A 22263-nucleotide genomic window follows, 5' to 3' on the forward strand; every position below is an offset into this window, starting at 1 on the left:
AAACTCTCCAACCAGTGACAGTTCGTGTAGGAACTAGCTCATTCTTCTCATTCTTCACAACGGTGATTCCGGACTTCTTTGGAACAACTTGCACAGGGCTCACCCACTTAGAATCTGAAATTGGGTAGATGATTCCTACATCGAGTAGCTTTAAAACTTCAGCTCTAACCACCTCTTTCATGTTGGGATTTAGCCTCCTTTGGGCATCACGAGATGGTTTGCTGTCTTCTTCCATTAAAATCCGGTGCATGCACATGCTTGGACTAATTCCTTTGATGTCTGCTATGGTCCACCCAATGGCTGTTTTATGCTCTTTTAGAACTTTAATTAAGCTCTCTTCTTCATGTGAGGAGAGACCTGCAGCAATTATAACAGGGAGAGTTTCGTTAGCACCCAAATATGTATATTTAAGATTATTGGGAAGAGGTTTAAGTTCTAGCTTTGGTGGGATGACAATGGATGGCTCCAATTTCGTGGATGATGGTCCAAGAGGCTCGATTGGTGGCCTAAAGGATGGTGGGTATGGCGGAAACACTTCTAAGGCAGCCACCACTTCTTGGAACCCCGGTTCACAAAGATCTTCCTCTTCTTGTGTTAAGACAGCTTCTAGAGCATCATTAGACTTTCTCTGCAAAATTTTGGAATAAACCTCATGATCCACAACATCAATTGAAAAGCAAGAATCAAGAGAGATAGAAGGTTGAGATAGAGCATTAAGCATTTTAAATTCAACAGTTTCACCCAAAACAGTCATGGAGAGAGTGCTATCTTTCACTTTGATGATTGTGTCTGCAGTGGCCATGAATGGCCTGCCTAGGAGAATGGGATCAACACGATCTCCATTTGGATTGTCTTCCATGTCCATCACTACAAAATCAGCAGGGAGAATTAGTGTATTAACTTGAACTAGAATATCTTCTACAATACCTTTTGGATATTTTATAGAATGATCAGCTAGTTCAAGTCGCATTGAAGTCTTCTTCATCCCTTCTAAGCCAAGCTCTTGATAAACTGAATATGGCAAAACATTGATGCTTGCTCCCAAGTCCAACATGGCTCTTCCAACCTTCTTGCCTCCAATGTTAATGGGAATGTCAAAGCTGCCAGGATCATCTAGTTTTGGTGGAAGCTTCCTTTGCAATACAGCACTTACATTCTGGTCGAGCTTTACTCCTTCATTTGGAGCGAAATTGAGCTTGTGAGTTTTCAAGTCCTTGATGAATTTTCCATATGCAGGAATCTGTTCAATAAGATCAAGCAAAGGCAAATTGATATTAACTTTACTCAAAATATCATAAATCTCTTTAAAAGCCTTATCTTGCTTTGCTTTCTTAAGACGGCCTGGAAATGGAATCTGTGGAACATATGGAGCGGGTGGCACGTATCTATCTTCTTGAAGATGTGGTGGCACAAATTTGTCATCCCTTTTATGCAATTGGAATTGATCGGATTTCTGAGAATCTGATTTGGCCTTAGGAGCAGATTGAGAAGTTTTGAGTTGTTCTCCTTCCGTGGCCATGGTCTCCTCCTCTTCATCTTCTACAATCACAACATCATTTGAAAGATTAGAATCATCTTTATTATCAATGATCTTACATGATCTGAGCACATGAATGGCCTAATTCCCTAATTTGATCATTTGTTGTCTAACCTAAAATTAAGCATTAGGAACCCATTAAGCATAGAAGAACATTTTAAACAACCAAGTATGTATCTAATCCCTGTTGTCGAATGTCCATACATACTCTTCCTATTCATAGTTCAATTCGAATTAAAGCATGGTGTATACTCTTAATTCAAACCAAGATAGTTAACAAACAAGTTCTAATGGTGATCAATCATTCAAACAAGCATGTTAACTTATAAGCATAATGAATAAGAACATGAATCATGAATCAAACTTGAAACTCCAAACTTATAAACCCAGAATATTCATGTTAGGTTACATCGAAGCCCTAGTTATGGATTTAGCTACTCATAATGGAAAAGAGACTTGAACAGAAATGAGAAAACATAATGAATACAATAAGAGTAGAAAAACCCTTTTTCTGAAGTTCTTGTGGTGTCCAAGGCTTCTCCAAGTGCTTCTCCACTTCTAATGCTTCTCCAAGAGCTTCCCCACTTCTAGAAAGATGTATGAAGGATATGGAGGTGATTTGGGATGAGTTTGAGTGAGTGGTGATGGCTAAGGAAGATGAAATTCGTAGGGAAATGGAAGAGAGGTTTGCTGGAGTTGTTTTGGTGATTGTTGGAGTGTTTGGGATTTTGAGAGTGTTTGAGGATGGTTGGAGTGAATTGTGGGGGTTGTGAATCTCAGGATTTGTTGTCTTGAATGTGGAATGGATGTGGTATTTATAGGGAGAGGGGAGTGACAAATCTGAATTCAATATGGTCATTTTGGCTACAGCCCCCTGCCAGTCCAGTTCCGTAGGTCATATTGCAAGCTTTGTTTCAGCAACCTACACAGCTCGGATGAGGCAGCATTCTTCATGAAAGTTGTTCCAATGGGTGTGTACTATAACATATCCAAAATTCAGCCCCATTGGATAAATATGGAGTCTGTTACCTAGCAAACACAGAGCCATGCTCAGGATGGATTTTATCAGCGCGCAAAATGAGTTAGCAATTTGTTTTGGCCTTAACTTCCTCCTCCGACCTTGGATTGGCCCAAATGACATATGGCTGGAAAGAAGACATTCTGAACTTCAATTTCGAGTGCTTAAAACAGAATTCAAGAAAGTAGTATAGCAAGTAGGGAAATGATGAGGGTGATAGAAGAAAAAGGCTTTAAGTGTTTGGCTTCAAGAGGGCTAATGGAACACACATATGGGTAGGGTGAAAAGAAAGCACATAGAATAGTTATACACACATAGCCTAGCATCACTTCAATGAGTTCATTCATGAATGAGAGCAAGCACATGATATCTGCAAAAGAGAATCATCCTTAGTATTCAATCAAAATGAAATGATGAGATCAATTAGAGTGAATTGAAGAAAATAAGTATGGATGAGAAATAGAACACTTTAAACCCTCTCAAGAAAGCAATTAGGCTCGATATATCTCACTAGGGTAGTCTCCACTATTTTCCTTCAAGAATTTGAGCATGGTACTTTAGCCACCAGAATTCTAAGAGCAAAAGCTTTGTGAAGTGCAAAATTCTGATATGAAAACCTCAAATAGCAGCTCCATAGCATTGATTGTATGACATTCTTAAAAAAAATAAATAAATAAAAAAAAAAAAAAAGTGACAAGAGAACGAAAATTGAAAACACAAATGGATAAGAAAATTGAAATTGAAAACCTTCCCCCCAGACCTGAATTGAACATTGTCCTCAATGTGAAAGCATACAAAAGATGATTGAGAACAAACAAATGATAAAAGGAAAAGTTTAGAAGAAGGTTTAGGAAAAAAAAGAAAAAAAAGAAAAAGAATATATAAGCAACTCACGGATGACCAGTTAAAGGCCTCAGAAAACACAGCCAGGGGATCCGGGAAGGTTGGAGGGGTCACAATGGTCCCGCTTAAAACCCAAACTTCTTAGACACCGAAGGTGTCGCCTAAAGAACTCCTAGACACTGTATTGACGGAGGTGCTCACTGGGGTTACCAAAAGTTAGCTTATATGAATTTTTTTTTTTTTTAAATTTATTTATTTATAAAAAGGAACAGAAACTTAAAATGACTAAAATAAAAACAAAACAAGTAAAGAGAAAGGATTGAAATGCTTCCCCTTGATGCAATTAGGTCGATTGCTACCAAGCACCTTCTTCTTGAACACATGGGTTGCCTCCCAAGAAGCGCCTTAGTTACTGTCTTGGCAAGACATTGTGCAATCAGCTAAGTTGATGGTACGAAGGGAAGTTGATCTACCACATGGCCAGTTTGGATGCCAGCTGAAACTCCCTCATAGAATGGCTTTAAACGTTGTCCATTTACTTTGAAAGTCGAGCCATCTTTAGGGTTTTGAATCTCCACAGCTCCATAGGGAGAAACATTGACCACGGTGAATGGGCCTTGCCATCTAGACTTCAATTTTCCTGGAAAAAGACGCAAACGTGAGTTAAACAAAAGAACTGACATACCTTTGGAGAACTCTTTCCGTTGAAGGTTTCTGTCATGGTAACTCTTGGTTCGTTCTTTATAAAGCTTTGCATTCTCATAAGACTCATGTCTAATTTCTTCCAATTCATTGAGCTGAAACTTTCTTGCATGGCCTGCCTTGTCTAGATCAAAATTCAACTTCTTGATGGCCCAAAAAGCATTGTGTTCAAGCTCCATTGGCAAGTGACAAGCTTTCCCAAACACAAGACGATAAGAGCTCATTCCAATGGGAGTCTTATATGCAGTCCTATAAGCCCATAATGCATCATTGAGCTTGGCTGCCCAATCTTTCCTTGTATTGTTCACCACCTTCTCCAGGATGTGCTTAATTTCTCTATTGCTTATTTCCACTTGACCAGAAGTTTGTGGATGATATGGTGTAGAGACTCGATGGGTGATGTTGTACTTTTTCATGAGTGCTTCGAATGGCTTGTTACAGAAGTGGCTGCCTCCATCACTAATGACAGCCCTTGGAGTACCAAACCTTGTGAAAATATTATCCTTCAAGAACTTCAGCACCACCTTATAATCATTGGTTTTGGTGGCTATGGCTTCCACCCATTTAGACACATAATCAACAGCAACAAGTATGTAAGTATAACCAAAGGAAGATGGGAATGGTCCCATGAAATCAATACCCCACACATCGAAGAGCTCCACAACAAGTATGTTATTCAATGGCATTTCATTCCTGCGACTTATGTTCCCCATCCTTTGGCACCTATCACACTTAACACAAAAATTAAACGCATCTTTGAATAGAGTGGGCCAAAAGAAACTAGATTGCAGAATTTTAAGTGCTGTTTTCTTAGCTCCAAAGTGACCTCCACAAGCCAATTCGTGGCTATGCCTAAGTATGCTTTCTTGCTCTTCTTCTGGAACACATCTTCTGATGAGTTGATCCGGGCAATGCTTGAATAAGAAAGGTTCATCCCAGACATAATGTTTCACCATGGAAAAGAACTTCTTCTTGTCATAAGAAGTTAGATCATTTCTAAGAACACCACAAGCAAGATAATTAACAAAATCAGCATACCATGGCTCTTTGACTTGGGCAGCATATAGTTGTTCATCAGGGAAAGTCTCATTCAAGGGTAGCATAGCTGCTCCTTTTTCTTCAACCACAATTCTGCTCAAATGATCAGCTACCACATTCTCACATCCCTTCTTATCTCGAATCTCCAAATCGAATTCTTGCAGCAAGAGAATCCATCTAATCAAGCGTGGTTTGGCATCCTTCTTAGTGAGCAAGTATCTAAGAGCTGCATGGTCAGAATAAACAATTACTTTAGAACCAACAAGGTAAGAACGAAATTTTTCTAAAGCAAAAACCACAGCAAGCAACTCCTTCTCTGTTGTGGAGTAGTTGATTTGAGCATCATTCAAGGTCCGGCTAGCATAATGAATCACATGGGGCAGCTTGTTCTTCTTTTGACCTAAAACTACACCAATAGCAAAGTCAGAGGCATCACACATTATTTCAAATGGTAAAGACCAATCCGGAGCTATGATAATAGGGGCTGAAGTTAGCTCCCTCTTCAAGGTAGTAAAAGCTTCCATGCAAGCTTCATTAAACTCAAAAACAGCATCCTTAGCAAGGAGATTACACAATGGCCTTGTAATGCTTGAGAAATTTTTGATGAACCTTCTATAGAATCCAGCATGACCTAGAAAGCTTCTAATTCCTTTAACTGAGGTAGGGGGTGGAAGATTTGAGATGAGGTCGATCTTGGCTTTATCCACTTCGATTCCCTTGCTTGAAATCACATGGCCTAGTACAATGCCTTGTCTCACCATGAAGTGACACTTCTCCCAATTCAAAATCAGATTTGTTTCCTGGCATCTTTTAAGCACTAGAGACAAGTGGTGAAGACAATTATCAAAAGAGGAACCAAAAACTGAAAAATCATCCATAAATACCTTAATGAATCGTTCCACCATATCTGAAAAGATTGACATCATGCATCTTTGGAAAGTTGCTGGGGCATTGCACAAACCGAATGGCATCCTTCTATAAGCAAACGTACCAAATGGGCATGTGAATGTGGTTTTCTCTTGGTCTTCCGGAGCAATGGGAATTTGATTATAACCTGAAAAACCATCAAGAAAACAATAGTAAGCATGGCCAGATAAACGTTCAAGCATTTGATCAATAAAAGGCAAGGGGAAATGATCTTTTCTAGTGGATGTGTTCAACTTCCTGTAATCAATGCAAACTCTCCAACCAGTGACAGTTCGTGTAGGAACTAGCTCATTCTTCTCATTCTTCACAACGGTGATTCCGGACTTCTTTGGAACAACTTGCACAGGGCTCACCCACTTAGAATCTGAAATTGGGTAGATGATTCCTACATCGAGTAGCTTTAAAACTTCAGCTCTAACCACCTCTTTCATGTTGGGATTTAGCCTCCTTTGGGCATCACGAGATGGTTTGCTGTCTTCTTCCATTAAAATCCGGTGCATGCGCATGCTTGGACTAATTCCTTTGATGTCTGCTATGGTCCACCCAATGGCTGTTTTATGCTCTTTTAGAACTTTAATTAAGCTCTCTTCTTCATGTGAGGAGAGACCTGCAGCAATTATAACAGGGAGAGTTTCGTTAGCACCCAAATATGTATATTGAAGATTATTGGGAAGAGGTTTAAGTTCTAGCTTTGGTGGGATGACAATGGATGGCTCCAATTTCGTGGATGATGGTCCAAGAGGCTCGATTGGTGGCCTAAAGGATGGTGGGTATGGCGGAAATACTTCTAAGGCAGCCACCACTTCTTGGAACTCCAGTTCACAAAGATCTTCCTCTTCTTGTGTTAAGACAGCTTCTAGAGCATCATTAGACTTTCTCTACAAAATTTTGGAAGAAACCTCATGATCCACAACATCAATTGAAAAGCAAGAATCAAGAGAGATAGAAGGTTGAGATAGAGCATTAAGCATTTTAAATTCAACAGTTTCACCCAAAACAGTCATGGAGAGGGTGCTATCTTTCACTTTGATGATTGTGTCTGCAGTGGCCATGAATGGCCTGCCTAGGAGAATGGGATCAACACGATCTCCATTTGGATTGTCTTCCATGTCCATCACTACAAAATCAGCAGGGAGAATTAGTGTATTAACTTGAACTAGAATATCTTCTACAATACCTTTTGGATATTTTATAGAATGATCAGCTAGTTCAAGTCGCATTGAAGTCTTCTTCATCCCTTCTAAGCCAAGCTCTTGATAAACTGAATATGGAAAAACATTGATGCTTGCTCCCAAGTCCAACATGGCTCTTCCAACCTTCTTGCCTCCAATGTTAATGGGAATGTCAAAGCTGCCAGGATCATCTAGTTTTGGTGGAAGCTTCCTTTGCAATACAGCACTTACATTCTGGTCGAGCTTTACTCCTTCATTTGGAGCGAAATTGAGCTTGTGAGTTTTCAAGTCCTTGATGAATTTTCCATATGCAGGAATCTGTTCAATAAGATCAAGCAAAGGCAAATTGATATTAACTTTACTCAAAATATCATAAATCTCTTTAAAAGCCTTATCTTGCTTTGCTTTCTTAAGACGGCCTGGAAATGGAATCTGTGGAACATATGGAGCGGGTGGCACGTATCTATCTTCTTGAAGATGTGGTGGCACAAATTTGTCATCCCTTTTATGCAATTGGAATTGATCGGATTTCTGAGAATCTGATTTGGCCTTAGGAGCAGATTGAGAAGTTTTGAGTTGTTCTCCTTCCGTGGCCATGGTCTCCTCCTCTTCATCTTCTACAATCACAACATCATTTGAAAGATTAGAATCATCTTTATTATCAATGATCTTACATGATCTGAGCACATGAATGGCCTTGGCTTCTGGGTTCTTTGGATTGATCTCAGTTTGGCTTGGCCATTTCCCAGGCACTCTTTGAGTTATTTCAGCAGCTATTTGGCCTAATTGGACTTCCAATTTGGAGATGGCAGCTTGTGTAGTTTGCTGAAAATTGGATTGGTTGATTGCCATCTGCTTCACTATATCTTCCAATGATGATGATGATTGTTGTGGCCTTTGGAATGAAGGGGGATTTGCTTGATTCTGGGTATTTCTCCATGAAAAGTTTGGATGATTTCTCCAACCTGGATTATAACTTTGAGAGTATGGATCATTTCTTGGACCTTGGTTGTAGGAATTTACCAACTTAGCTTGTTCTTGCACAAATTCTGGATATCCAGCCCCAAGTGGACAAGCTGTGGTAGCATGGTCATGAGATTCACAAATGCTACACACTTCCTTCGGAGGGCTTCTTGAGTTTAATGCAAGAAGAGCATCTAGCTTTTGTTCCAGTTTTGAATCTGCACACTAGAAGCATCATTAGAACCACTAATAACACGTTTACCTCTTGTATCCGTATGTTGGGTCTCCATTGCTATCTCCTCAAAGAGTTCGTACGTTTCTTCTGGAGTTTTGGTTTTAAAAGAACCACCTGCAAAATTGGTGACTATATTATGACTAGAAGGGGTTAGTCCTTTATAAAACATACGCATTTGAAGCTTCAATGGAATCCCATGATGAGGACATTGGTTGAGCAACCCATTGAATCTCTCCCATGCTTCACAAAATGATTCATCATCTTGCTGTGCAAATAATAAGATCTTGTCCCTAAGCATGTCGGTCTTTTGCGTGGAGAAGTATTTTTCCAGGAACTTCTTTTGAATGGCAGACCATGTAGTGAGTGAACCAGGCTTCAAAGAATTCAACCAATACTTCGCCTTATCCTTTAAAGTGTATGGAAACACTCTCATTCGAAGTTGATCTTCTGTCACACCTGTCAAGGGAAAAGAACTCACAACATTAAAAATATCCTTTATATGGGTTAATGGATCTTCATTAGGTAAACCATAAAAGGAAGGCAGCATATTAAGATGAGAAGATTTAAGCTCATAATTTCGAGCTACAGTGGGCAGCAAAATGCTTGAAGGAGATGCTGGAATTGTTGGGATATCAAGTTCTCCCATGAACTCAATGGCAGCCATCATTTCTTCTTCTTCTTGGTCTGAACTTGCTTCCGAATCTGAAAGTGAAGAACCAGGAAGTTCAGTGTGGAGAGCAAGACTTGTAAATGTAGCAAGAGCTTGCTCTTTTGCAGTTGACAACTCCCTTTCTAGACGATTCTGAATTTCAGAGGTCACTCGTCTGGGTTGCAATGATGGTCCTGCGTTCAAAGATCTAGAACGTTGGAACGAAGACCTCACTTGTTCAAGTAATGGCTTTTTAAACATAAACTACCTGAAACAGAAAATTAGATTAATTAGAAACACTAAAAAGAATAGGGTAACCTTGGGCACATAACCAGGGAAGAACTTTCGTTCAGTCCCCGGCAACGGCGCCAAAATTTGTTGTTAATATTATGTTAACTCGCAATTGTACGGGGCAATTAGTAGTATAGCAAGACAAGTACGAGGTCGTACCCACGAAGACTGAGAAGTTAAAACTAGTTATGTACTTAGATTACCAAATTCAAGAAAGTAGGAGGTTATGTCTAAAACAGAATTTAAAACAAGAGTGGTTGTGATTGTTGAACAAAAGAAGCAAAATGAAATTGCAAACAAAAACAAGTAAACAAATGTAACAAAGAGTGGTTTTAAGAGTTGGAAAACAGATTTTGAGACTAGGGCATTCGAATCACCATAACAATTCAATTCTGGGTTATAAAGATTCAAGTAACAAGTCTAATTCAGATTCAAAGATTGATTCTAGCTAAAGTATGATTAGGCCATGGTGTTTGGTCCTAACCTTGTGTTCCTAATTCCCTAATTTGATCATTTGTTGTCTAACCTAAAATTAAGCATTAGGAACCCATTAAGCATAGAAGAACATTTTAAACAACCAAGTATGTATCTAATCCCTGTTGTCGAATGTCCATACATACTCTTCCTATTCATAGTTCAATTCGAATTAAAGCATGGTGTATACTCTTAATTCAAACCAAGATAGTTAACAAACAAGTTCTAATGGTGATCAATCATTCAAACAAGCATGTTAACTTATAAGCATAATGAATAAGAACATGAATCATGAATCAAACTTGAAACTCCAAACTTATAAACCCAGAATATTCATGTTAGGTTACATCAAAGCCCTAGTTATGGATTTAGCTACTCATAATGGAAAAGAGACTTGAACAGAAATGAGAAAACATAATGAATGCAATAAGAGTAGAAAAACCCTTTTTCTGAAGTTCTTGTGGTGTCCAAGGCTTCTCCAAGTGCTTCTCCACTTCTAATGCTTCTCCAAGAGCTTCCCCACTTCTAGAAAGATGTATGAAGGATATGGAGGTGATTTGGGATGAGTTTGAGTGAGTGGTGATGGCTAAGGAAGATGAAATTCGTAGGGAAATGGAAGAGAGGTTTGCTGGAGTTGTTTTGGTGATTGTTGGAGTGTTTGGGATTTTGAGAGTGTTTGAGGATGGCTGGAGTGAATTGTGGGGTTGTGAATCCCAGGATTTGTTGTGTCTTGAATGTGGAATGGATGTGGTATTTATAGGGAGAGGGGAGTGATAAATCTGAATTCAATATGGCTAATGCATACAACACTTGCATTATAAAAGATGAATTGGTTGATGCACTTCACTAATGCATACAACACTTGCATTATAAAATCTGAATTGGTTGATGCACTTCACCAATAAATCCCACCAGCAGCCCCAGCTCATCTTCATGTCACCATGACCAAGCTTCCAACCAGCTACAATAGCTCATGCCTAGCTCACCATGACCAAGCTTCCAACCAGCTCATCCTCATGTCAGCATGACCAGCAACTTCTTGGGCTTACGAATTGGGCTAGGATGAATCAAATGATGACTTTAAGATGTCTATTGTGAAGTTCAGAATGTGTTTGATCCAACCACACAAGTATTGGCCCAATCCAAGCTCGGATGAAGAAGTTAAGGCCAAAACAAATTGCTAACTCGTTTTGCTCGCTGACAAAATCCATCCTGAGCATGGTTCTGTGTTTGCTAGGTAACGGACTCCAGATTTATCCAATGGGGATGAATTTTGGATATGTTATAGTACACACCCATTGCAACAACTTTCATGAAGAATGCTGCCTCATACGAGCTGTGTAGGTTGCTGAAACAAAGCTTGCAATATGACCTACGGAACTGGACTGGCAGGGGGCTGTAGCCAAAATGAGTTTGTCTTTAAGCTCTTCTTCCATTCATCCAAATCAGGCCTAAACATGCTTGAATTGCATGAATTATGCTCTCTTACTCTATTGGCCTACAAAACACACAAATAGAGGCAAATAACTCAGAATTATAGGAAACTAAGCAAAAGAAGTAAGTAAATTGGGCATGTATATGTATGAAATTATGAGCTTAACAGGGTTTTGGTGAGATAACCCGAAAGGTAGAAGGGCGTGGCACCCATGGGTCCTTCCAAATATCAATCTCTGCCCCACTGCCCACCTGCCATCTAGATCCCTGCAAAAGAATTTTTCTGGCTGCACAGATACTTTTCCAAACATAAGAAGAATTTTCAGGGACAGGGACGTCAAGAAAAGATTTGTCAGGAAAGTACTTAGCTCGTAGAACATTTGCTATAAAAGAGTTTGGATATTGTATGAGCCTCCATCCTTGCTTAGCTAACATAGCAAGGTTGAAAGCATATAAATCACGGAAGCCCAACCCCCCAAGATCTTTGGGTTGGCAGAGCTTATCCCAAGCAAGCCAATGTATTTTCCTGTCGCCACTATTTCCGTTCCACCAGAAATCTGCAATTAAACGGTTAAGATCATCGCAAAAATATTTGGGCAATAAATAAACGCTCATCGAATACAAGGGGAGAGCTTGTGCCACCGTTTTGATAAGAATTTCTTTCCCTGCACTGCTTAAGAGTTTTCCTTTCCAGCTAAATAATTTTTTACCCAACCGTTCCTTGAGATGTGCAAACGAGGAACCTTTGTTCTTACCAACTACCATTGGAAGCCCAAGATACTTATCATAATGATCAGCACATGAGACACCGAGGGATGCTGCTAGATCCAGTTGGTCTTGGCGCTTAACATTTTTGCTAAAGCAAATTGCACTCTTCTGTAAATTAACTTGTTGACCGGATACCCACTCATACCAAGAGAGTGCCTCCTTAATTGTCCCGCAATCCCTCACATTTGCATGGGCAAACAAGTAGCAATCATCTGCGAACAGGAGGTGGTTGATTGAGGGAGCACCCCTACAAATGGAGACTCCTTGTAACCGCCCATCCCTTTCTGCCTGTGTAAGAAAACTAGAGAAACCTTGTGCACATAGAATAAATAGATAGGGTGATAACGGATCTCCCTGCCTGAGGCCTCTAGAAGGGGTAAGATAGCCACACGGTGAGCCATTAACCAGAAAGGAGTAAGTAACAGTAGTGACACAAGTCATTATAAGACTAACCCATTGATCAGCAAAACCCAATTTCTTCATCATCTGTTCCAGGAAAGACCATTCAATTCTGTCGTAAGCCTTACTCATATCAAGCTTCAGTGCCAAAAAACCTTTCTTACCCCGTCGTCGACTCCGCAGGCAATGGATGATTTCAGCAGCCAATATGGAGTTATCAGAAATAAGGCGGCCTGAGACAAAAGCGCTCTGACTGGGCGAAATCAGAGAAGGGAGGATAATTTTCAATCGGTTGGCCAGCACCTTAGAGGCAATTTTAAATAAAACGTTGCAGAGGCTGATAGGCCGAAGTTGGGTCATATCCTTTGGGTTTTTCACTTTAGGAATGAGCACCACATGGGTGAAGTTGATCTTGTGGAGTAGACGTCCAGAAGACAGAAAATTAATAATGGCTCGAGACACATCGTTGCCCACAATGTGCCAATATTTCTGAAAAAAGACAGGTGGCATTCCATCCGGCCCAGGTGCCTTGGTTGGATACATCTGAAAAACAGCATGCTTTACTTCCTGCTCAGTGAAGTCGGCAAGGAGCGAGGCATTCATGGTTGGTGTCACACATGGGTAAACAATATTTAGAAGAATATCCTCCCTGCGTCTACAATTAGAGGTGAAAAGGTGTGTGAAATAATCCACCACTATTTCCTGGACTGCTGCGCCCTCCTCTTTCCAAACACCATTACTATCGATTAGACCCTGAATATTATTCCTCCGCTTCCGCGTGTTGGCCCGTTGATGGAAGAATCTGGTATTCCTATCCCCGTCTCGAAGCCAAGCAACCTTAGCTCGTTGCTGCCAATAAACCTCCTCGCGAACCAACAACTCATCTAATTGCGTCGATAAGGCCTTGAAGGCTGCAATAGTCTGATCTGTGCACTGCTGTCGCCAAATAATCCCCAATTTATCACGAGTGCTTTGAATGTCCCGTTGCGTAGCTTTAAAAGTTGATCGGTGCCATTGTAAGAGACGAAGTCGTGTAACCTTTATTTTCTCAACTACCTGAAACATAGGTGTGCCATCAACAATAGTCGCCCAAGCAGTGCTAATTACACTTTCACAATCAGCATGGCTAGTCCACATGTGTTCAAATCGAAACCTGGGCGAAGGTGCCCCCCTTTTATTTTTCTGTTGGTTTAGGTAGATAAGGAAAGGCAGGTGGTCAGAGCGACTTGGATCCAGATGCACCACACGTGACGCAGGAAACAACTGCTGCCACTTGAGATTAGCAAGAGCCCGATCTAGCCTCTCTTTGATACCACCCATTCTGGTACTGTACCAGGTAAACTCAGGTCCTTCAAACCCCAAATCCTCCAATGCACAATCAGAAATGGCTTGACGGAAAGCTAGCATTTGCCTGATTAATCTAGGTGCTCCCCCTTCCTTCTCCTTACTGTGGAGTAACTCGTTAAAGTCCCCAAAACAGACCCAAGGGAGTGTGGACTCAGTAGCCAAACCACGGAGTAGTTGCCATGACTTATATCTGTCTGCAATAGAAGGGTAGCCATAGAAGCCTGTAAAACGCCAATGTACTGTATCACCAATACCTCCGACCTCTCCATCAATGTGGTGAAGAGATGCGGATCGAATAGCCACCTGACATTCAGATTTCCAAAGAAGACACAGCCCTCCAGACCTGCCAAGGGCATCAACTGCGTAAAAATTATCGAAACCTAAATTAATTGACAAAGAAGAAAAAAATTGACGATTGCACCTTGTTTCGCTCAGGAATACAACCGTGGGTCCTTGTGCGACGATCAAACGTCGTAGTGCCTGAACTGCCCTGGGATTCCCAAGCCCCTGACAGTTCCAACTTAGGACGATCATGGCTCTCGGCGGAGCTGAGTGTTCTCAGACTCTGCCGTTTGACTGTTTCTTGTGGTACCGTCATAGGAGCATAACTGTTTAAAAGGAGGAGCCAGTTGCCCCCCACTTGTTACATAGATTGCTGGACGTTTTCGGTTGCTAGGTTCAATCCGAGTCTCCTTATTAGTTGCAGTATACCGTCGTTGAGGTCGTTGTTTCCTGACTCGAGCATACCTGTTTTTGAGGGGACCTGCATGGGCACTTTGTCGAATAAGGGGGCTGAGATTAAAGGGGTCGGACCCCAAAGATATATTTGTATCATGGCCCACAAATTGAGTTTCATACTGGTTTGACCCAAAGAGTCCCGTGGTATATTCGAGCACATGGGGTTTACTGACTGGCCCATGTGCTGGCCCAATTGCTAAATCCTCATATCGCTCCATAGTGCCCCTATTTGGAGAGCAGACAGGGGTGCCAATCAAATTAATTGCATGCACGTCTTGGGATAGGAAGTCAACTCTCAAGGAATTAATGTTTTCTGGTCCTCTATCACAACAAGGAATAATAGGAAGTAATCCCTGGAAGTCAGCCTCCAAATCATCCGCAATCCTGTTCAAATCTGGGATACATGGATAGGAGGGGGATCGTGTAGAGTGAGAGGCACCAAGGACGCCATGATTGGCCGACGCGGAATCAGGGAGAGGATTATCTATCCTTATGTTATCTTCCTGAGAATCCGGAGTTTGCCCCAAAATTTCTCCTCATGCCATATTTGGTCTCGTCGCATCGTCGTTGCCGTAGGTGTCCCTTGCCGGCGCCTGGAGGCCGGATTCATCTGGAGCTCGCATGGACCAGCCCGTCGGCGAAGAAAGCCCAAAACGTCTCCCAGACGGCCGCCGATAATCCAGGGCAAGAACATCCTGCTGGAACCATTTGCCATAAGGCTTGGCCTTATCATCTTCATAGACAACACCCTTTCGTGTGCATGAGCCTTCCGTGTGGCCAATTAAACCACAATGATAACATGTGATAGGCAGTTTCTCGTAGCGTATCTCCACCTCCAATAGGTCTCCATCTAATCTGAGTTTTAAACTTCGCCGGAGGGGTTTTGTCACATCAATGCTGGCACGTATCCTCAAGTAACTGCCTAAGTAACCCACTTTCTTGCTCTGATCGGTGACAACATAGCCACCTAGTGCAGTACCAATCAGACGACCCATGGCCCTGGTCATATAAGCCAAGGGGAGGCCTTTCACCTGTATCCAGAATTCCTGCATCACAAGGGGAATCCTAATCGGATTAACTATTTCATCCGCCTCTGCTAGAATCAATAGGTAGTCGTTGAACACCCACGGGCCCCCGTTGAGGATGGTTGCTCGTTCCGCCCTTGTATTGAACGCAAAAAAGAATCTATTCTGTTCCAGTTCTACTATTGTAACTCGAGCTTTGGGTTTCCAGATCGTGTAAAAAGTTTTACGTAGCGCTTCCTTGTTTACTGGTTTATCTGAAAGCACTGCTCCCACCAGGAAGAACTTATTGGTTTTAACACCAATATTCTCCTTTGACTCTATCACTATTTCCTGTTGCTCCACATCAGTAAGGACAAACCGATGCGAAAAGGCCGAAGAGATATCCTCCATCTGCGTGAGGAACCTGGTTGCGAGATCCAGCCGTTCTGACATGCACTCCGGAGGTGTCGCCGCCTCCTGTAGTGGTCGAGTTTTGACTCTCCTAGAATCCTAGAGAAACCTTAGTATTCTAGAGAGACTTTTTTTTTTTTTTGATATATTTTCTATATGTTTTGTTGAGAGTTAAGCTGCATACTAGCTTTGAATCAAGCTGCAGAAGTTAAGCCTGCAGATTAACAGTGAAGAGGATGAAGAAATTAAAGGAGTTGAAGAACTTTCCTTTTATAGCAATAGCCGTTAAAGGTTATGTCCAACGGCTAGTTTTCTGTCTATTTTGGGAAACTCTACAGCTGTCTTTCTTAGCTGTCTTAGTCCTATCTGTTGTAACGATTCCTTGCCTAGGTGTAAGAATCGTAGCCTCCAATGACCTTGAAAGGCTGGAGATGAATCCTTGTGTCCTAGATATTTTTAGGATCTGTTTTTGACAGAATGAGTCATGCATATATTCTGTGTGTTCTTGGCTCTGTTGTATATACAAGAAAATATACTGAAACAAATATACTCTCTGAGTTTTCTCTCCTCTGCATACGTTGCTTACAAAAGGTTTTTGTTTTGTTGCTAACCAGAAAGTTCTATACCAAAAATCAACATGGTATCAGAGCTCTAGGTCTGATTTCAGAGAAGGGCGTGAGCTGTGAGAAAGAGGGCTTTCCTGAGAAATTTTTAAAAGGGATAAAGGTTGCTCTTTTTAGTGTCTGGTTCACTGAGACTCACTCAAAATGGTGGGTTCAGGTTCTTCAAGTGGAGATTTAAGAACTCCACAGTTTAATGGTGCAAACTATGATTTTTGGTCAGTAAAAATGGAGACTATTCTCATAGCATATGATCTATGGGATGCAGTGGAGCTTGGAGTATATCCACAGCCGATTCTTGAGGAGGAAGAACCAGAGAGTTCTGAAGGAGAAGAAGGCTCTGTAAAAGAAGAAGATGAGACTGTGCAAATTCCAGTGGAAGCACCGACTATCTCCAAAGAAGATAAGATAAAAAATGCCAAGGCTTTGAGTCTTATACAAGGAGCACTAACTGATGAACTTTTTCCTCGCATCAGAAATGAGAAGATTGCAAAAGGTGCTTGGGAAATTCTGAGAAGAGAGTTCAGAGGAGATAAAAAGGTAAGAGCTGTGAAATTACAAGCTATTAGAGCTGATTTTGAATATTTGAGAATGAATGATGCTGAATCTCTGGATGACTACTTTGCTCGATTTTTTGGAATTGTAAACAACTTGAAATCTCTAGGAGAAGATGTAACAGAGAAAAGGATTGTCCAAAAATTGTTGATGAGTATAAGTAGGAAGTACAAGTCCATTGTGTCAATCATTGAAGAAACCAGAGACCTTGAAACTATTAGAGTTGAAGAAATTCTTGCATCTGTCAAAGTCTATGATAAAAGGGAGGATTTGCATGATGAAAGGGATAAGTTGGCTGGAACTGAGAAGGCTTTTAGCAGCCTCAGAGTTGGAAATAATCAAGCTTCTGGAGCTAACAAAAGTTCTCAGGGAAAGCAAAATCAAAAATGGCAAGGACAAAACAAAAAAGGCTCGAATTGGTCTCAAGGTGGAAACTCAAATTGGAATAATGGCTCTGGAGGGAATTGGAACAACAGCTTCAATTCACAAAACAAATCAGAAGGAAGTAGCAGTCAAGGTGGTGTGAAACCACAGTGCCAAGTATGTAAGAAATACCATTTTGGTATTTGCAGATATAAAGGAAAACCAAAATGTGAGAAGTGTAGTCGATTTGGCCATTTAACAAAGGACTGTGAAAGTGGTAAACAAGTTGCAAATTGTGCAAAGGAAGAAGAGGTAACCACAGGAACAATGTTCTATGCTTGTCATGCAAGTTCAATTGCATCAAGCAAGTCTGTGTGGTTTGTTGACAGTGCATGCAGCAACCACATGACCTCTCAACAGTCTTTATTGATCAATCTTGATATGTCAGTGACCTGCAAAGTGAAAATGGGCACTGGTGATCTTGTTCAAGCCACAGGAAAAGGGACACTTGTAGTTGAGACAAGAAAAGGAAGAAGATACATAAATGAAGTGCTGCTTGTCCCTGGTCTGAATGAGAATTTGTTGAGTATAGGACAAATGCTGGAGCATGGGTACTACATTCTATTTGGAGGAAATCATGCAATAATATGTGATGACAGCAGCCTTGATAATGTTGTTGCCAAAGTTGAAATGGCTGGAAATAGATGTTTTCCATTATCTATGGAATCTATCTGCTCAATGGCAATGAAAGGAGCAGTACAAGAAGATCCATGGGTTTGGCATAGAAGATTGGGGCACTTGAACTTTGCAAGCATGAAAAAAATGCAGCAAACACAAATGGTGCTAGGCTTGCCTAATTTCTCAGAAAAGGAAGGAGTATGTGAAGGCTGTGTGTATGGTAAAAGCCACAGAGAACCATTTGAGAATGAGAAGCCTTGGAGAGCCAACAGTCCACTTGAGTTGATACACACAGATGTATGTGGTCCAATGCAAAATGAGTCCATTGGAGGAAATAAATACTTCATCACATTCATTGATGACTATTCAAGAATGTGTTGGGTATATTTTCTAAGAAACAAGTCAAGTGTGATAAGTGTGTTCAAAAAGTTCAAAGCATTTGTTGAGCTACAAAGTGGATTCAATTTAAAGAAACTAAGAAGTGACAGAGGTGGAGAGTACATTTCACATGAATTCCTTGAGTATTGCAGTGATCTTGGCATGGAGAGGCAACTGACTATTGCCTACTCACCTCAGCAAAATGGAGTTGCTGAAAGAAGAAACATAACCATCTGTGAAATGGCAAGATCAATGATGACTGAGAAGAAAATTCCTGTAAAGTTCTGGGCTGAAGCAGTTGGTACTGCTGTGTATCTGCAAAACAGGTGCTATACCACTTCAGTTATAGACAAAACACCATTTGAAGCTTTCACAGGAAGAAAACCTGGTGTAAAACACTTAAGAGTGTTTGGAAGCATCTGTTACAGTCACATTCCATCAAATCTTAGACAGAAGTTTGATGACAAAGCAAGCAAAGGAATCTTTATGGGTTATGGCAGCTGTGAGAAGGGTTACAGGATTTATAATCTTCAAACTGAGAAGATTATACTCTCAAGAAGTGTTGTTTTTTATGAGAACAAATCCTGGAATTGGGAAAGCAAGCAAGTTGAAACTGTCTCCATGCCTATTATTTTTGAAAATGGAAATTCTGAGATAACTGAAGTAGAGGAAACCTCTCATGAAACTCACAGCATTGATTCCCCAAATCAAAATCAATTAATCTCAAATGATGAACATGTACCTGAGAGCAATGGCAGTGGTTCTAGTCAAGGCTCAACTCCAAGTAATACACCAGTAAGGTTGAGAAGCTTGGAGGACATCTATGCAAGATGTCATATGACTATTATTGAACCAAAAAATTATTATGAAGCTATTGAAGACAAAGCATGGAAGGAAGCAATGGAAGCTGAGATTGAAACTATTGAAAAGAATGGAACTTGGGAGCTGGTGGAAAGGCCTACTCATAAACCAGTCATAGGAGTCAAATGGGTGTTCAAAACCAAGCTTAATCTGGATGGAACGGTTCAAAAACACAAGGCTAGGCTTGTAGCTAAAGGGTATGCTCAGAAACCTGGTATTGACTTTAATGAAACCTTTGCCCCAGTGGCAAGGTTAGATACAATTAGAACTTTGATTGCACTTGCAGCACAAAAGGGTTGGAAGTTGTTTCAACTAGACGTGAAGTCAGCCTTCTTGAATGGAGTACTTGAGGAGGAGGTTTATACTGAGCAACCAGAGGGGTTTGAAGTGAAAAAGGCTAGTCATAAGGTTTATAAGCTAAGAAAGGCTCTCTATGGTTTAAAGCAGGCTCCCAGAGCCTGGTACAGTGAGATTGACTCTTATCTCACTAGCTGCAAGTTTCAAAGAAGCATTAGTGAGGCCACCTTATATACCAGAACTGATGAAGAGGGAAAATTGATCATTGTCTCTATATATGTTGATGATATAGTGTATACTGGAAACAGTAATGCATTGCTCAGTGAGTTTAAAAGGGACATGATGCAAAAGTATGAAATGACTGACCTTGGACTCCTACATCATTTCTTAGGAATGGGGGTTCTACAATCTGAAAAAGGGGTGTTTATTCATCAAAGCAAGTATGCAAAGTCCTTGCTTGTGAAGTTTGGCCTCGAGGATTGTAAATCAGTTACAATTCCTCTTCCCACTGGTGAAAGACTAAAGAAAGTTGATGGAAGTGAATTAGCCGATGAAGGTCTGTTTAGAAAAATTGTTGGCAGCTTGTTATATTTAACTGCAACCAGACCTGATATAATGTTTGCAGCCAGTCTGTTATCAAGATTCATGCACAGCCCTACAAAGAAGCACATGGGAATTGCAAAAAGGGTTCTCAGATACATTCAAGGCACTCTCAGCTATGGCATTGAATTTACAAGGGAAAAAAATGTTATTCTGATTGGTTTTTGTGACTCTGATTGGGCTGGCAGTGAAGATGACAGTAAAAGTACATCTGGATATGCATTCAGTTTTGGTAGTGGAGTTTTTTCATGGGCTTCAGTCAAGCAAAACACAGTTGCATTGTCAACTGCAGAAGCTGAATACGTTTCAGCTGCTGAGGCAACAGCTCAAGCTATCTGGCTAAGGTTTGTGTTGGATGATTTTGGTGAAATGCAATCTGATGCAACGCCATTGTTTTGTGACAACATGTCAGCAATATCAATGGTTAAAAATCCTGTTTTCCATCAGAGAACAAGACACATAAACCGAAGGTATCATTTCATAAGGGAAGCTTTACAAGAAGGGGTGCTTGACATGAAGTTCTGCAGAAGTGAAGAACAGTTGGCAGATATTTTTACAAAAGCTCTGCCCAAAGATCGATTCAATTACTTGAGGTTGAAACTTGGAGTGAAACCAGTAAGCAGCTTAGGAGAGGCTGTTGAGAGTTAAGCTGCATACTAGCTTTGAATCAAGCTGCAGAAGTTAAGCCTGCAGATTAACAGTGAAGAGGATGAAGAAATTAAAGGAGCTGAAGAACTTTCCTTTTATAGCAATAGCCGTTAAAGGTTATGTCCAACGGCTAGTTTTCTGTCTATTTTGGGAAACTCTACAGCTGTCTTTCTTAGCTGTCTTAGTCCTATCTGTTGTAACGATTCCTTGCCTAGGTGTAAGAATCGTAGCCTCCAATGACCTTGAAAGGCTGGAGATGAATCCTTGTGTCCTAGATATTTTTAGGATCTGTTTTTGACAGAATGAGTCATGCATATATTCTGTGTGTTCTTGGCTCTGTTGTATATACAAGAAAATATACTGAAACAAATATACTCTCTGAGTTTTCTCTCCTCTGCATACGTTGCTTACAAAAGGTTTTTGTTTTGTTGCTAACCAGAAAGTTCTATACCAAAAATCAACATGTTTACAACCCTAAATTAAACAGTTGACTATCTAGACAAGGAAACAAATATTTACAGTTATTTCATATCTTACATAGTGCGCCTATAATTGATAAGACAATATAAAAAATTATGGCTTGAGTTAGAAACTAGAGAGTTTGCAGTTACAAGAAGATGAAACAGACTGGACAAGTACCCAGCCGATAATGTTTTGTTCCCTGGGCGCAACTTGGATCAAGGGAGGTGCCCCGATAGCAAGCCTTTATTAGGGAACCCAACTTTTTCATGAGTTAGCATAATCTTTTATTAAATTTTATTATAGATTTCAATGTTACTCTTAAACAAATTGATCATTTTTTTTAGAAATAAAAAATTGATCATGAAGGACATACTATTACTAAATTAATAGTTATTTATACTAACACCTCCTAAGATTTTTTGGGTTTTCACATAACCCCTTGAGGTCCTAGAAATTACACAAACAACCCCTCATGTTTCAAAATGGTTTCACTTAATCACTTAACCCCATAAATCTAAAAAAACCAAAACTGGATGTAAAAGACTTATGCAAATACTAAAACACCCTTCATGGTATTAGAAGATTGTTTGGATACAATATCATCTTAATTCTTATTCATTATTAAATTTAAAAAAACCCTACTCATCAGAGGCATTGTACTCCTTCCACCAAGAAAAAGAAAAGACGATTGGTACTCCGTCTCCTTCATCTTCCTCCATTTATTCTCCATAATCTTCTCTCTAATCTTCTCTTTTGGATCTTCTCCATTCTTCTTATGACAAGTGTCAATTTCCTTACACTTAAAATAATGTTATTAATGCATCACACAAGCTAGTTTTTGTTTTCCAAGT

General features: G+C 40.4%; 2 protein-coding genes and 1 non-coding gene across 3 annotated transcripts; 1 reads left to right on the top strand and 2 right to left on the bottom strand.

Annotated features, from left to right (window-relative positions):
- The first annotated feature begins 8626 nt into the window (after positions 1–8626).
- Positions 8627–8733, top strand: LOC148293643 (small nucleolar RNA R71). The gene has a single exon (XR_015836959.1). It is a non-coding gene; the product is annotated as a small nucleolar RNA R71 (small nucleolar RNA).
- Positions 8734–11445: 2712 nt separating this feature from the next.
- On the bottom strand, positions 11446–14753 carry LOC148293644 (uncharacterized). Its single transcript, XM_088254546.1, has 3 exons — positions 14545–14753; positions 14219–14405; positions 11446–14100 (listed from the first exon to the last, which is right to left on the bottom strand). The coding sequence occupies exons 1-3, from the start codon at positions 14751–14753 to the stop codon at positions 11446–11448; spliced, it is 3051 nt and encodes a 1016-aa protein (XP_088110672.1).
- A 318-nt stretch (positions 14754–15071) lies between these two features.
- Positions 15072–15950, bottom strand: LOC148293645 (uncharacterized). Its single transcript, XM_088254547.1, has one exon. It carries the CDS (start codon positions 15948–15950, stop codon positions 15072–15074), a length of 879 nt encoding a protein of 292 aa, XP_088110673.1.
- Positions 15951–22263: the final 6313 nt, after the last annotated feature.

The sequence above is a fragment of the Prunus avium genome, chromosome 6 (assembly GCF_965620075.1).
Source record: "Prunus avium chromosome 6, drPruAviu1.hap1.1, whole genome shotgun sequence".
Lineage (NCBI taxonomy): Eukaryota > Viridiplantae > Streptophyta > Magnoliopsida > Rosales > Rosaceae > Prunus > Prunus avium.

What these genes read in the sequence shown, in the direction of transcription:
- LOC148293644 (XM_088254546.1), bottom strand. Translation starts at nt 14,753, where the DNA reads ATGGAGCGATATGAGGATTTAGCAATTGGGCCAGCACATGGGCCAGTC. An exon ending in GCAGGTCCCCTCAAAAACAG is followed by an intron (nt 14,406 to 14,544) that starts GTATGCTCGAGT and finishes CCTTTTAAACAG; the next exon opens with TTATGCTCCTATGACGGTAC. An exon ending in GTATTCCTGAGCGAAACAAG is followed by an intron (nt 14,101 to 14,218) that starts GTGCAATCGTCA and finishes TCTGAATGTCAG; the next exon opens with GTGGCTATTCGATCCGCATC.
- LOC148293645 (XM_088254547.1), bottom strand. Translation starts at nt 15,950, where the DNA reads ATGGAGGATATCTCTTCGGCCTTTTCGCATCGGTTTGTCCTTACTGAT.